Source organism: Malaclemys terrapin, chromosome 4, assembly GCF_027887155.1.
Source record: "Malaclemys terrapin pileata isolate rMalTer1 chromosome 4, rMalTer1.hap1, whole genome shotgun sequence".
NCBI lineage: Eukaryota > Metazoa > Chordata > Testudines > Emydidae > Malaclemys > Malaclemys terrapin.
The window spans coordinates 123,370,282-123,385,799 of NC_071508.1; the positions used below are offsets into that span (position 1 = coordinate 123,370,282).

At 43.6% G+C, this 15,518-nt stretch overlaps 2 protein-coding genes across 3 annotated transcripts in view; one reads left to right on the forward strand and one right to left on the reverse strand.

Annotated features, from left to right (window-relative positions):
• Positions 1-297: 297 nt before the first annotated feature.
• Positions 298-9,274, reverse strand: NDUFB1 (NADH:ubiquinone oxidoreductase subunit B1). Of its 2 annotated transcripts, none has more exons than XM_054026770.1 (3): positions 9,167-9,274; positions 5,107-5,251; positions 298-393 (listed from the first exon to the last, which is right to left on the reverse strand). In XM_054026770.1, the coding sequence occupies exons 2-3, from the start codon at positions 5,244-5,246 to the stop codon at positions 357-359; spliced, it is 177 nt and encodes a 58-aa protein (XP_053882745.1). In that variant the 5' UTR covers positions 5,247-5,251; positions 9,167-9,274; the 3' UTR covers positions 298-356. The 2 variants fall into 2 exon arrangements, with proteins under 2 accessions (XP_053882745.1, XP_053882746.1); XM_054026771.1 differs by lacking the exon at positions 9,167-9,274 and adding an exon at positions 7,823-7,911.
• A 218-nt stretch (positions 9,275-9,492) lies between these two features.
• The window catches only part of CPSF2 (cleavage and polyadenylation specific factor 2), a 28,322-nt gene continuing 22,296 nt past the window's right edge, over positions 9,493-15,518 (forward strand). The window contains exon 1 of the mRNA XM_054026751.1: positions 9,493-9,627. The gene's annotated coding sequence lies outside the window, so the exon portion shown is untranslated. The remainder of the gene's footprint in view (positions 9,628-15,518) is intronic.

Genomic DNA, 15,518 nt, shown 5'->3' on the forward strand with positions numbered 1-15,518 from the left:
GGAGGGTTTTGTTCATTTGGTTTAAATGTGAGTGCCTGTTGCATAGTTTTTCTGCTTATTGTGTGCGTTTTTTCCTTAGGAACAAGACTTTTTAGAAAAAACATTTCTGAACAGGATATTTATTAGTCATATGATTAAATTGTCCTTCAAAATGGAAATGGAGAACAGGGAATTAAACTGGCAGAATTAAACTACGTTTTTCAGTGGCTTTATCTTTTTTAATACTAGGAACGAAGTGTATCAAGTGTAAAAACATGGTTCCTGTTCCACAGATGACACAGTAACAAAGACATCATCCACTTGTTATACATGCTAATTTAATTACATGGAAGCATTTCCCATTTCACAGACAGCCTTTATCTCCAGGTAACTTCTTCACCGGGTTTCAATTCCCTGTGTGGAGGGGGGAAACAAATGAGGATAGTAAAATTAGGTAGTGCACAGGACTTTTGCAGACTGTAATCTAAAATCTATGAACAATAATGTAAGTTAGTGTTTCACTAGCTTAATTGTGAGGTATTTTGTAACAGATCTTGATTTCTATATTAACTTTTAAGAATAATTAATATCCTTGACTTCCCTTGTAACTGTTAATCAAAAACTATCTCATTTGAACAACTCGTCTTCTCCTTCCTTCCCCTCTTCTTAAAGGTTAGGATCATTTTTTTTCTGTGTACTTTCCTTATGATACTCTTGACTCCCTTCCACATTAGGCCCGCCCCCAACCCCCCACAATGAGAGTGTGGAGAAGATCCTGCAGCAGCATATCTCTATTGACTAAAATGGGACTTCATGGCAGGGTCCACTCACATTGGAGTTGAGCTCATTGGACAACTGTGGCCTTAGTTATCAAGTATGGCTAATGAGGGCTTGAAGTAGATACTTTAGGAGCATGACAAAGACACCCATAAAATAGTTAGAAGAGTTGCTAGAAAGCAACTGAACAAGGTGCATCTTCAGGGCTCCCTGCCCCTTTTAGTCTGAAAGCAAAAGATGGAATTAGGAGCCAATCCCTTATGTATGTGTGGTTCCCAACAAAGTCAATGGGACTTCAACCAATTTGCCTGGTACTGAAACTATAGTAAAGAACAGAATTATTGGGAAAGAGTCAACACAGCTTTTGTAAAAGGAAATCATGCCTCACCAATCTATTAGAATTCTTTGAGGATGTCAACAAGCACATGGACAAGGGTGATCCAGTTGATATAGAGTACTTGGACTTTAAGAAAGCCTTGGACAAGGTCCCAAACCAAAGGCTCTTAAGCAAAGTCAGCAGTCATAGGATAAAATGAAGGTTCTCTCATGGATCAGTAATTGAATAAAAGATAGGAAACAAAGGGTAGGCATAAGTGGTCAGTTTTCACAATGGAGAGAGATAAAAAGCAGGATCCATGAAGGATGTGTACTGGGACCAGTGTTCCCTCTAATTTTTTATGTCCATGTGCGGAATGAATTTTGTTATGTGCACCAATATGGAGGTGGTGTGTGACATCACCTTCATATTAGTACTAACAAAATTCATGCAGCGAGGGTGGGACCAAGGGGTTCGGAGTGTGGGAAAGGGCTCAGGGCTGGGGCAGAAGGTTGGGGTGCGGGGAGGGTGAGGGCTCTGGCTGGGGGTGCGGGCGGTGATGATGGGTTTGGAGTGCGGGAGGGAGCTCAGGGCTGGGGTGTGGGGGGGATGGGGAATCTGGCTGGGGGTGTGTGTTCTGGGGTGGGACTGGGGATGAGGGGTGCAGGAGGGGTTCAGGGGCTGGGCCATGGGCAGGGCTCCTTTCCCCAGCAGCTCGGGCGGGGCTGCGCTGGGCCATGGGAGGGGCTGAGCTGGGCCATGGGAGGGGCTGAGCTGGGCCGTGGGAGGGGCTCCTCTCCCTGCCTGTCTGCACAGCCCTTGAGAGCCCGCTGCGTGGCCACACAGCTTACAGGGAACATAGACTAGGACCTGTGCTATTCAACATGTTCATAAATGATCTAGAAAAGGGGATGAACAGTGAGGTGGCAAAATTTGCAGATGATACAAAATTAGTCAAGATTTTAGTCAGCTTTGGACTTATCTAATAGTGACAAATAGATCCTTGTCACTGGGCAACAAAATGGCAGATGAAATTCAGTATTAATAACTGCAAAGTAGGGGTGTCAATTAATCGCAGTTAACTCATGCAATTAACTCAAAAAATATTATTGCGATTAAAAATTTAATACTAATTAATCGCAGTTTTAATTGCGCTGCTAAACAATAGAATACCAATTGAAATTAAATATTTGATGTTTTTCTATATTTTCATATATATTGTATTATGTTATAATTGAAATAAAAGTGTATATTATTTTTTACAGTGCAGATATTTGTAATAAAGAAATAGTATTTTTTCAGTTCACCTCATACAAGTACTGTAGTGCAATCTCTGTCATGAAAGTGCATCTTACAAATGTAGATTTCTTTTTTTTTGTTACATAACTGCACTCAAAAACAAAGCAATGTAAAACTTCAGAGCCTACAGGTCCACTCAGTCCTACTTCTTGTTCAGCCAATCACTAAGACAAACAAGTTTGTTTACATTTACAAGAGATAATGCTGCCTCTTCTTATTTACAATGTCACCAGAAAGTGAGAACAGGCATTTGCATGGCACTTTTGTAGTGGGTACTGCAAGGTATTTACATGCCAGATATGCTAAACATTCGTATGCCCCTTCATGCTTCGGCCACCATTGCAGAGGACATGCTTCCATGCTGATGACGTTCATAAAAAAATAATGCATTAATTAAATTTGTTACTGACCTTTGGGGAGATCTGTATCTCCCCTGCTCTGTTTACCTGCATTGTGCCATATATTTCATGTTATAGGCGTCTCGGATGATGACCCAGCACCAGACATGCCAAACCCGTGGAAAAACAAACAAACAGAAATTGGGCTTGTTTTTTGCTTAATTGGCTTGAGAGTTCCTTGTTGGTTAGTTGTTGATTCTTCTCTTCCCCCTCCTCCTCCCCCCTAGCTCGCCACTTGCCCCTGCTTGCCGAGAGCCGATCAAAAAAAAGAGTCAGGGATGCACAGTGGGCCCACCACAGTCCCAGACTGCACGCTGGGGGAATCTAATCATATAGAGTGTTGGGGTTCTTAGGATTTGGCTTGTGTTGGCCTCGTTTTGAAAGGAGATTAGCTTGATCTTTGGCTTATTGTGAAAGTCAGGTGCTTATTTACCGTGTGAAATTTGGCAACTGTGTCCAGCACATGTTGTTCATTTTAAGAACACTTTCACAGCAGATCTGACAAAATGCAAAGAAGGTACCAATGTGAGATTTCTAAAGATAGCTACAGCACTCGACCCAAGGTATAAGAATCTGAAATACCTCCCAAAATTTGAGAGGCACGAAGCGTGGAGAATGCTTTCAGAAGTCTTAAAAGAGCAACACTCGGATGCGGAAACTACAGAACCCGAACCACCAAAAAGAAAATCAACCTTCTGCTGGTGGCATCTGACTCAGATATTGAAAATGAACATGCATCGGTCTGCACTGCTTTGGAGGGATATTGAGCAGAACCTATCATCAACATGGAAACATGTCCTCTGGAATGGTGGTTGAAGCATGAAGGAAATATGAATCTTTAGCGCATCTGGCACATAAATATCTTGCAACGCCGGCTACAACAGTGCCATGAGAATGTCTGTTCTCACTTTCAGGTGACATTGAAACAAGAAGCGGGCAGTATCATCATCTTCAAATGTAAACAATCTTGTTTGTCTGAGCAATTGGCTGAAAAAGAAGTAGGACTGAGTGGATTTGCAGGCTCAAAAATTTTACATTGTCTTATTTTTGAGTACAGTTGTTTTTTTACATCCTTCTACATTTGTAAGTTCAACTTTCATGATACAGACTCTGCACTACAGTACTTGTATTAAGTGAATTTGAAAAATACTATTTTTTTTACAGTGCAAATACTTGTAATCAAAAATAAATATAAAGTGAGCACTGTACACTTTGTATTCTGTGTTGTAATTGAATCAATATATTTGAAAATGTAGAAAAACATCAAAAAATATTTAACTAAATGGTATTCTATTATTAACAGTGCAATTAATTGCACAATTAATTTTTTTAATCGCTTGACAGCCCTACTGCAAAGTAATACATTTTCCAAAGTGCAAGTCCAACTATACATACAAAGTGATGGGGTCTAAATTAGTTACCACCACTAAAGGAGATCATGGAATCATTGTGGATAGTTCTCTGAAAACATCTGCTTAATGTGCAGCAACGGTCAAAAAAGCTAACAGAATGTTAGGAACCATTAGGAAAGGGATAGATAAGACGACATAAAATATCATAATGCCACTATACAAATCCATGGTATGCTCACACCATGAGTACCAAGTGTAGTTCTGGCCACCCCATCTCAAAAAAGATATATTAGAATTGGAAAAGGTATAGAGAAGGGCAACAAAATTGATTAAGGGTATGGAACAGCTTTCATATGAGGAGACGAAAAAGACTGACTGTTAAACTTACAAAAGAGACAACTAAAGGGGGAGTGATAAAATGATTAATGGTGTGGAGAAAGTGAATAAGGAAGTGTTATTTAACCCTTGACATTAATCAGTCAGGGTCACCCAATGAAATTAATAGGCAGCAGGTTTAAAACAAGCACAAGGAAGTATTTCTTCACACAATGCAGTCACCTTGTGGAACTCTTTGACAGAAGACGTTGCTCTGTGTGTCCCTAAACAACTGACTGCCAGAAGCTGGGACTGGAAAACAGGGGATGGATCATTGCTCTGTTCTGTTCATTCTCTCTGAACAATATGGCAGTGGCCACTGTCGTAAGACAGGATACTGGACTAGATGAACCATTGGTCTAACCCAGTATGGCCAGTCTTATGACATTCACATGGGGAAGGATTGCAAGATTTCTTAACTCCAACTAATTTAAATGGCAGTTGAGAAAAATGATCACCTCACTTGAGGTGCCAACGTTTTGCAGGACAGGACCTATAGGGCAAAATCCTGCTTCCTTTGAAGTCAATATCAAAACTCATATCACTTCAATTGGAGCAGAATTAGGCCTTTCCGACAGATTATTTTGTTAAAAAGTTGTGTCAAACTAACCTTTTAAATAACTTGCTCTTGTTTCTGAAAGCTGATAGTTTTTCATCATTCCTTCTGTCCAGATAGCATCCAAGAAGAAATCCCATGGGACACAAAATATGGACCCAGTAGTCACGCACAGCTTGGACAAAATTCACCATGAGTGCTAGAACGAAGGGGAAAAAAAAAAATGGGGGTGGAGGGAGAGGAAGAGAGAGGAGACAAAAATCTATGCAATCATGAACATTTGAAGGCCAGCATATATTTTAACAAGAGAAAAATGCTGCTCTCAGGTCCACACAGAATTCCTGAGAACAGCCGGATACTGGAATCTAGATTGAACTTGCAGTACTGACAGTAGAATTTTGCACTAAGGGAATAGGAATGCAACCCAATTAATAAACTATCATAGATTGAGTATTTGCATTTAAAATTATGACAAAAGTCCCTCACTAGAAATCATCCTAATTATGCACCATTTATGAGGAGTCTGCCTTGTTGTAAAATATAATACTTGTTCTCAACAAACATTTATAAAGCAGGAATTTTCATAGTATTCATCTATAAGTCTAGGTGCAATTACTGTAAGGTGGGTGCACAACTGGTTGAAAGGCCATCCTCAAAGAGTAGTTATCAATGGTCCACTGTCAAACTGGGAAGACCTATCAGATGGTGACCTGAAGGGATCGGTCATTGGTTTGGTACGACTCAACATTTTCATTAATGACTTGAACGATTGAGCGGAGAGTATTCTTATAAAATTTGCATATGACACCAAGCAGGGAGGAGCTGCAAGCACTTTGAAAGACAGGATTAGATTTCAAATGATCTTGATATTTCAGAGAATTGGTCTGAAATCAATAAGATGAAATTAAATAAAGGCAACCGCAAATCTACACTTCAGAAAGAAAAATCATGCACAAATACAAAATGGGGAATAAATGGCTAAGCAGCAGTACTGCAGAAGAGGATCTGGGGGTTTTAGTGGATCACAAATTGAATATGAGTCAACACTATGTTGTTGTTGTGAAAAAGGCGACTGTCACTCTGGTATACATTAACAGGGGTGTAAGACATGAAAAAATTGAAAGAACTGGGCATGCTAGGCTAGATTAACAAAGAAATTTATCAGAGGAGTAGCCGTGTTAGTCTGAATCTGTAAAAAGCAACAGAGGGTCCTGTGGCACCTTGAAGACCACTTGCATCGGAAGAAGTGAGGATCTTACCCACGAAAGCTTATGCTCCCAATACTTCTGTTAGTCTTAAGGTGCCACAGGACCCTCTGTTGCTTTTTAAAGAAATTTAGGTGCCTAGAAAATCAACAGGATTCACAAAACCTGGGTTTGGCACCTAGGCTCCCTATACAATGAAAGAGCAGAGATAGGTGCCTAAGAATTGAATTCACAAAAGGCAGCATGCCAGGACATTCTTTGCCTAAGGTAGAGAACAGGAAGCATACCCCTCTCTCAGAGGTAGGCACCTAAGTCTGGACTGCAGGAAGGTGTATCCCTCTGATTGGGATTCTCAACTGCAAATGCGGTCTTGGAGATAGGTACCTATACCACTTTTGCAAGAAGATGGGGCCGGGGGGAGGAGCGGGGAAGGGACGGAATGAAGGGAGAGGACATAGGGTTATGAGAGGAGAAGCTCTGTCATAACTTTTAGCCCAATGGTCAGGTACTCACCTGGGATGTGGAGACCCCAAGTTCAAGTCCCTACCCCACTTGAGGGAAATATGTGAATTGAACAGGGATCTGCCATCTCTTAATTGAGTGCCCTAGCTACTGGGCTCTGAGATATTCTAATCTGAGGCTCCCTCAATCTTTCCTGTTGAAGCTGTTCCACTGTAGCTAAATATTTTAAACAGTCATTGGAGCAGGGGAACTGGATTCTGGGAGCTTGTCGACACTTAAATTTTATAGTGCTCTAACTTGCTGGCTAAAGGGTGTAAAAAATCACGCTCCTGAGCACAGCAAGTCCACGTGCTTTAAAGCGCTAGTGTAGTCAGGCTCCGAGCACTGGGAGCTGTGCTCCCAGCACTAATCCCCTCGTGGATGTGGATTACCAGGAGCGCTGGGAGACCTCTCTCCCAGTGCTCAGGCGTGACCACACTCATACTTCAAAGTGCTGCCGCGGGAGCGTTTCCATGGCAGTGCTTTGAAGTTTCCAGTGTAGACATACCCTGGGTCTCCCTCCTCCCAGGTGAATACTCTAACCAAAAGGTCACAAAATCATTCTCACGCTTGCTCTCTCTCTCGCCTCCAATAATTCTTTCATTATTATCCACAATGCAACAGTTTCAAAATAGGGGAGGAGGTCAGAAAGAGGGCAGGAGGAGAAGATATAGACAGTGCATGTGTGAGAATGACTCTGTAGTCTGGTGGTTAAAGCACTCACCACAGAGATAGAAGATCCATGATTCTGTCCCCCTGCTTCAGTGACTTATTTATTTATTCATACAAAGTGGGACATCTTCAATCAGAGAGACTGAAGGAGCCCCACAGCAGAATATACCATACTCCAGTAGCTAGGAAGCTCACCTGAGAAGTGGCAGACCCCTGTTTACGTTCCTTCTCCCCTTCAGGCAGAGGGGGGAGTTGAACCAGTGGTCTCCCACCTCACAGATGAGTAACCTAACCACTGGGCTAAAAATTATGACAGCTCCTCCCCACCTCTGGCCATTGTATGAACTAGTCTATAAGGCCCAATCCGGTAGGTGAGGTCTGAACACACTTACCAGATCAAGCCCCACAAGCAAGCTAAGTGTTCCACTGCCTAATTTATCCTGATTTGTCCATCATTCTGGAGCTTAGGTGTCCAGGTGCCTGCAATGGGTCTATAATATGAAAGCACAGAGGCAGAAATATAAGTGCCTAGGGAACTTCTACCTCAAAAATGTAGGTGCTGAGCAATTTTGGTGCCTACAGGATTTAGGGGCAGCTGAGTGGGGGGGGGGATGAATCCCCATGAGGCCTGATTCTGGGATTTAGGAGCCTAAAGTGGCAGCTGGATGCCTAAGTCCATTTGTGAATCTAGCCCATTTAGTCTAGAGTTGAGAATGCTGAGAGGGGACATGATAACACTCTATAAATATAAATAAAAGATTGATCACCATCCTTTTTACAACAATCATTCTCCGTAGCCATCAAGGGTAGAACAAGAAGTACCAGTAATCAACTTAATTTACAACAAGGGAGATTTAGGTTAGAGAGGAAAATCTTTCTAACTATAGGGATAGTTAAGCACTGGAACAGATTACTAAAGAAGGTGGTGAAGGTTATCAAGAACAGGTTAGACAAACGTGTCAAAGATGATCGGGGGGGTGGACTAGATAACCTTGAGGTCCCTTCCATCCCTCCATTTCTATAATGCTATGACTCCCACTCAGTTGGTATTTCAGTAGCAACAAGTCAGAAAAAGAAGTTCTATATTAATGGTAAGATCAGACTTCATAAACGGTCTCATGCATGTTTTTCAGAATGACCAAGGAGGAAAGCTGAGGAAGCTGTGGTCCAACAATGAGCTTAAAATGGCTGAACTAGACTTTGCCTACATACAAATTCCAAACAATAAAAACCAAGTAGTATTAACCAGGTACCTTAAAAGCAACAGAAAAATCAAACGCTTTTAAAGTACTACATCAAATGTATTCATGGACATAAAACTCAGGTCTGAAAGAAGTGTAGTCACCTGGTCTGCTCACAAGCCCAGGCACCCCGGCTCAAGCCTCACCCTGCAAGGATGTGTCTGAAGATTATAACACCTACCCACACAGTGAGTTGTGCGGTACTTGTAAGCTCTCCACAGGAGGGCCCCGTCCGCCACTCAACTTATACAGCACCTAGCACGAGGCCCCGGCTGCTCCCAGTAGCATTACGGTATAAGTACCACACGATCTGAGGACGAGAGCCACGCCACACGGGCCCAGTATTATTGAAGTACACCCCCTCCCCCACTACCCTGGCCCGGCCCACCCCGCGCCCTGGAGCCCTGTTCCCAGGCAAGAAGGCGCCACGGCCAGCGACCAGCACTAGGCAAACGTGCAGCCCCCGGGGGCTCCTCACCCACAGGTCCCGCTCACCTGCCTCCCGCTGTCGGGCCTAGACCTGCTGCCTCCGCCTGCGCCGAGCCCAAGGACAATTGGGGTCACTCAAGCTGCTGCTACTGGACGAGCCACCAGCCTGGCAGGACAGACCAAGGGAGGGGAGAGAAGGGGGGGTTAGCTTCCCCCGGGGCGCGTTTATTTCAAAGTTCCACGCCGCCGCCCTTGTGAGCCTCTATGGCCCAGCTCTCGTATTTAATGCGGAGGCCACAAGGCCCGAGTGTCCCGCTTCGTACTCCCCCGGGCTGCCAATGGTACAGTCCATTCCCCTTTGGCTTTCTCCTACGCCAGACTCCCAAGCCCCTCCTCCCCCTCTCAGTTCAAAATGGCGGCGGCTGTGGCAGACATGGGGTCTGACTGAGGAGGCGGCCGGGGTTCCCCCTGTGCTGTCCCCACTGGGTTTAGGGGGCTGGGGACAGCGGCGTGGGGCTGGTGGTGAGGTAGGTGCTGGGGTGCCTCGCTCCTCTCCCCCAATGTCCCTGGGCAGAGCCTGATACAGCGACCTGCACACTAGCCCCTGGCGAGCAAAGAGGTTCCCCGTCCCAGCGCATGAGGCCTGGGGGACTGGTCTGGGTGGGGGAGCTTATTTAAGCACCCCCCTTGTCAGCGAGAGTGGGGGGAGGCGCTTCCCTATCCCCGGGATGTCTTGGGATTGGGACCCTCCTCCCCGGGAGCGCCGGAGGGTTGGGGTCAGGAGACCCCCGAACGAGGGGAGGGGGGCACCTCCCGAGAGAGGCGGGAGTGAGAGTCTGTTCTCACGGAGTGAGGCCGCTGGGGGCAGGTGGCAGTGAGTGCACCAGGTCTGTGTATGTGTGTGTCCTGCTCGCATTGCATCTCCTTTGGGGAGACCTCTAGCCTTCTAGCAATCACAGAATCCTAAACGTGTGGCTGTAAGGGGTCTTGGGAGGTGCTCTAGTTCAACCCCTAGGCAAGTAAACCTAGACCATCCTTGCCAGGTATTTGTCCAGCCCGTTTTTAAATTCCTCCGAAGATGGGTGTTGTACAAGTTCCCTGGGAAGAGAGCTTAACTACTGTTGGAGTTAGAAAATATTTTCTAATATCAAACTCTGTTGTTTTTTTTGCTGCAGTTTAAGCCCTTTACTTCTTGTCCTGCCTTCAGTGGACATGGAGACCAATTGTGCATAATCCCCTTAATAACACCACATATTTGAAGACTATTTTCAGGTCCCCTCTGTTTCCTTTTTTCAAGACTAAATATGCCCAATCTTCAGAAAAAGGAGGCCAAAGGGTGACTCACTGTTTTCATTAGTACTCTTTAAAAGTTATATTTAAAAAAACTTCATGATTGTAGTGACCATTATGGAATAGTGAGTTCATGATTTTAAGGAATGGTAGGAGGGAAAACAGCACAATAAAGATAATGGATTTCAAGAAGACAGACATTAGCAAACTCAGGGAATTGGTAGGTAAGATCCCATTGGAAGCAAGTCTAAGAGGAAAAACAGTTTGAGAGAGTTAACAGTTTTTTAAAGGGACATTATTAAGGGTATGAGCAAACTATCCTGCATAGGAAAGATAACTATGGCAAGAGACCACCATGGCCTAACCAGGAAATCTTCAATGATCTGAAACTCAAAAAAGAGTCCTATACAAGTGGTAATTAGGTCAAATTAAAACGGATGAATATTTTTAAAAAAACAAGTAGGAGGGACACAATTAGGCCAAGGCACAAAATGAGATTAAACTAGCTAGAGACATAAAAGGTAACAAGAAAACATTCTACAAATGCATAAGAAGCAAGAGGAAGACCAGTAACAGGGTGGGCTTGTTACTCAAGGGGGGGGCGCAATAACAGAAAATGTGGAAATGGCAGAAGTGCTAAATGATTTGTTTCATTTTTCACCGAAAAGGTCAGTAATTTTTGGATATCTAACAGTGAACACCAATGAAAATGAGGTAGGATCTGAGGCTAAAATAGGGAAAGAACACGTTGAAGATATCTAACTTGTCTAGGAAATTTTTAAGTCAGCAGAGCCTGATGAAATACATCCTGAAATACTTGAGGAGCTGACTGAAGAAATATCTGAGCCATTAGCAATTATCTTTGAAAACTCATGGAAGATGGGAGAGATTCCAGAGGACTGGCAGAGAGCAAATGGGTAATACCAGTCTATAAAAATGGGGAATGTAGACTAGTCAGCTTAACTTCAGTATCCAGAATCTAGAAGATAAGGTGATAAGTAACAGTCAACATGGATTTGACAAGAACAAATCCTATAAAAAAAATTAATTGTGATTAATTGTGTGAGTAAACAATAATGGAATACCATTTATTTAAATATTTTTGGATGTTTCCTACATTTTCAAATATATTGATTTCAATTATAACAATACAAAGTGTACACTGATCACTTTATATTTTTATTACAAATATTTGCACTGTAAAACCGAGAGAGTATTTTTTGATTCATCTAATACAAGTACTATAGTACAATCTCTTTATCATGAAAGTTGAACTTGCAAATATGTACAAAAAAATAACTGCACTCAAAAACAAAACATTGCAAAACTTTAGAGCCTACAAGTCCACTCAGTCCTATTTCGTGTTCAGCCAATCGCTCAGACAAACAAGTTTGTTTACATTTGCAGGAGATAATGCTACCCACTTCTTGTTCACAATGTCACCTGAAAGTGAGAACAGGTGTTCTTACGGCACTGTTGTAGCTGGCCTTGCAAGATATTTAGATGCCAGATGCACTGAAGATCCATATGTCCCTTCCTGTTTTAACCACCATTTCAGGGGACGTGCGTCCATGCTGATGACGGGTGCTGCTCAATAACCATCCAAAGCAGTTCGGACTGATGCATGTTCATTTTCATTATCTGAGTCAAATGCTACCAGCAGAAGGTTGGGTGGGTGTAGTGTGGGTTTTTTTTTTTTTTTTGTGGTGGTGGTTCAGGTTCTGTAGTTTCCATGTCAGAATGTTGCTCTTTTAAGACTTCTGAAAGCATTCTCCACACCTCATCCCTCTGAGATTGGTACCTTTGCATTTTGTTAATGAGCATCATCAACATGGAAGCATATCCTCTGGAATGGTCACCGAAGCAGGAAGGGGCATACAAATGTTTAGCATATCTGGCACGTAAATATCTTGCAATGCCGGCTACAAAAGTCACACGCGAACGCTTGTTCTCACTTTCTGATGATGTAAATAAGAAGTGGGTAGCATTATCTTCCGTAAATGTAGACAAACTTGTTTGTCTTAGTGATTGGCTGAATAAAAAGTAGCACCGAGTGGACTTGTAGGCTCTAAAGTTTTGCAATGTTTTGTTTTTGAGTGCAGTTATGTAACCAAAAAGTCTACATTTGTAAGTTGTTTCACGGAAGAGATTGCACGACAGTACTTGTATGAGGTGAACTGAAAAATATGGTTTCTTTTGTTTGCCATTTTCACAGTGCAAATATTTGTAATAAAGTTATATAAAGTGAGCACTGTACACTTTGTATTCTGTGTTGTAAATGAAACCAATATACTTGAAAATGCGAAAAACATCCAAATTTTTAATAAATTTCAATTGGTATTCTATTGTTTAACTCAAAAATTAATCACACTTAATCAGAGTTTTAATCACCTTGTTAATCACGTGAGTTAACTGCAATTAATCAACAGCCTTAGTAACAAGCCTTTGTGGATGGGGGAAAATGGTAGATGTTTACTCCTGGTGGAATTCTGCACCACTGTCTGCATGCAGAATTCATGGCTTCTGCAGATTTCATTGCTTCCCTGTAGAAATATGATTTCTGAGGGGGAAGCAAAGGGAAGTCGCAAGAGTGGTCATGGGGCTCCTCCCCAGCAGCACGGGCATGTCGTTTCGGGTGCCCGAAGCAGCCAACGGACAGGTAAATCACTATGGGGGGGAGATGCCCCGGCTGGTGGCTCCTGCCCTGTGCCAGGCTCAGCTGCTAGTCTATGCTGGGCTGGGGAGGACAGAACTTCCTCTTCCCTCACAAGTAGTGGCTGGGGCTGGGTCAGACCCACCCCCAGAAACCTCTCCTGGCTGCAGGAAGCTCTGCGTCCCCACTTCCTGCCCCCATCATTCCTTCAGCCATGGGAGTGGGGGGTCACTGTATGGGGACCTGCTCCCCTGTCCGCCCAACCCCCCTGCATCCAGATCTCTTCATACCTTTGCCTGCTGAGCCTTGCCCTACCTGCGCTTGAACCTCCACCCGGTTGATTCCGTCCCACTGCATCTGGAGTGCCGCCCCTGAATCCATACCAGCCCCTGTTGAGCCCCCACCCTAATGGACTTCTCCCTGGACCATCCTAACAAGCTCTGTATCTGGACCCCCAACTGACTGAGACTCAACCAAGCTGCACCCGGACTCCTGCCCCAGCACCTGGACCCCCTCTCTGAACCTCTCACACCCTCTCTTCTGATTCCCATCTCCCCCGCACCTCCCTGCTGAGCCCCAACCATCTTCACCTGGACCCCTCTGCAGAGTCCCATTCTCTCTGCATTGGGAACCCCCCCAATGAGCCCCTCTGCATCTAGTTACGCCCCCACCCCTTTCACACTCAGACCATAAGAATAGCCATATTGGGTCAGACCAAAGGTCCATCTAGCCCAGAATCCTGTCTTCCGATATTGGCCAAGGTGCTTCAGAGGGAATGAACGGAATAGGGATTCATCAAGTGATGTATCCCCTGTTGCCCGTTCCCAGCTTCTGGCAAACAGAGACTAGGGACCACTCCACTGAGCCCCCCCACATCCAGCTTGTCCCACATAGTACTCCCTCACCCCACTTCTGGATCCCCCTCCACACTTGGGTCCTGCAGGTCTGAGCCTGCCTGCCTCACACCTGGATTGGGGACCAGTGGGTATGTGTGAGAGACGATGCCCCTCTTGCTTGCTATCTTGGTTCATCTGGTGTGGAGGAGCATGACTCTGGGCTGTTTGTGGGATAGGCAAAGCCCTTGCACTGTGTGAGGGTCAGGAGGAGCATCACTGCTGAGTTTGTTTCTGGAGGGGCGCTGCAGGGTGATCTCCCACCTCCATGCAGCCAGTGGCAAGTGCTCCCGACTGCCATGTTAGAGCCTGTACATTTATTGACAAAATATGCAGAGTTTTAAAATGTGCAGAATTTTTAATTTTTTGGTGCAGAATTTCCTCAAGAGTAAGATGTGGTATATCTTGACATTAGGAAGGTTTTTGATACTGTCTTGCATGACCTTCTCATAAACAAACTAGGGAAATATAACCTAGCTGGAGCTATAAGTTGGCTGCATAACTGGTTGGAAAACTATTCCCAGAGAGTAGTTATCAGTGGTTCTTAATGAAACTGGAAGGGGATATCTAGTGGGGTCTTGCAGGATCGGTCCTGGGTCCAGTTCTGTTCAATATCTTCATAAATGATTTAGATAATGGCATAGAGAGTGCACGTATAAAGTTTGATACCAAGGTGGGAGGGGTTGCAAGTGCTTTAGGGGATAGGATTGCAGTAGAACCTCAGAGTTATGAACACCAGAGTTACAAACTGACCGGTCAACCACACACTTCATTTGAAACCAGAAGTATGCAGTCAGGCAGCACCAGAGCTACTCCTCCCCCCCCCCCCCCCAAAAAAAAAAAAAGCAAGTACAGTACTGTGGTAAATATAAACTACTAAAAATATAAAGGGAAAGTTTTTTTAAAAAAGATTTGATAAGATACTCTTTCTGTGCTTGATTCATTTACATTAAGATGGTTAAAAGCAGCATTTTTCTTGTGCATAATAAATTTTCAAAGCTGTATTAAGTCAATGTACATTGTAAACTTTTGCAAGAACAACCATGTTTTGTTCAGAGTTACGAACAACCTCCACTCCCAAGATGTTCATAAATCTGAGGTTCAACTGTAAAATTCAAAGTGATCTGGACAAACTGGAGAAATGGTATGAAGTAAATAGGATGAAATTCAGTAAGGACAAATGCAAAATACTCCACTTAGGAAGGAACAATCAATTACAGACATACAAAATATGAAATTACTGCCTAGGAAGAAGTACTGTGGAAAGGGATCTGGAGATTATAGTGGATCACAAACTAAATATGTCAACCATTTAACACTGTTGCAAAAAAAGGGGATGTATTAGCAGGAGTGTTATAAGCAAGACACAAGAAGTAATTCTTCCACCCTACTCCATGCTGATATGGCCTCAACTGGAGTATTGTGTCCAGGTCCGGGTGCTGCATTTCAGGAAAGATGTGGACAAACTGGAGAAAGTCCAGAAGAGATCAACAAAAATGATTAAAGGTCTAGAAAAACATGACCTATGAGGAAAGACTAAAAAATTGGGTTTGTTTAGTTTGGAGAAGAGAAGATGTGGGGA

Coding starts and splice junctions, on each gene's coding strand:
- NDUFB1 (XM_054026770.1), bottom strand. CDS start 5,246: ATGGTGAATTTTGTCCAAGCTGTGCGTGACTACTGGGTCCATATTTTG. Junction 394..5,106: donor AAGAGCAAGTTATTTAAAAG/GTTAGTTTGACA, acceptor CCCTCCACACAG/GGAATTGAAACCCGGTGAAG.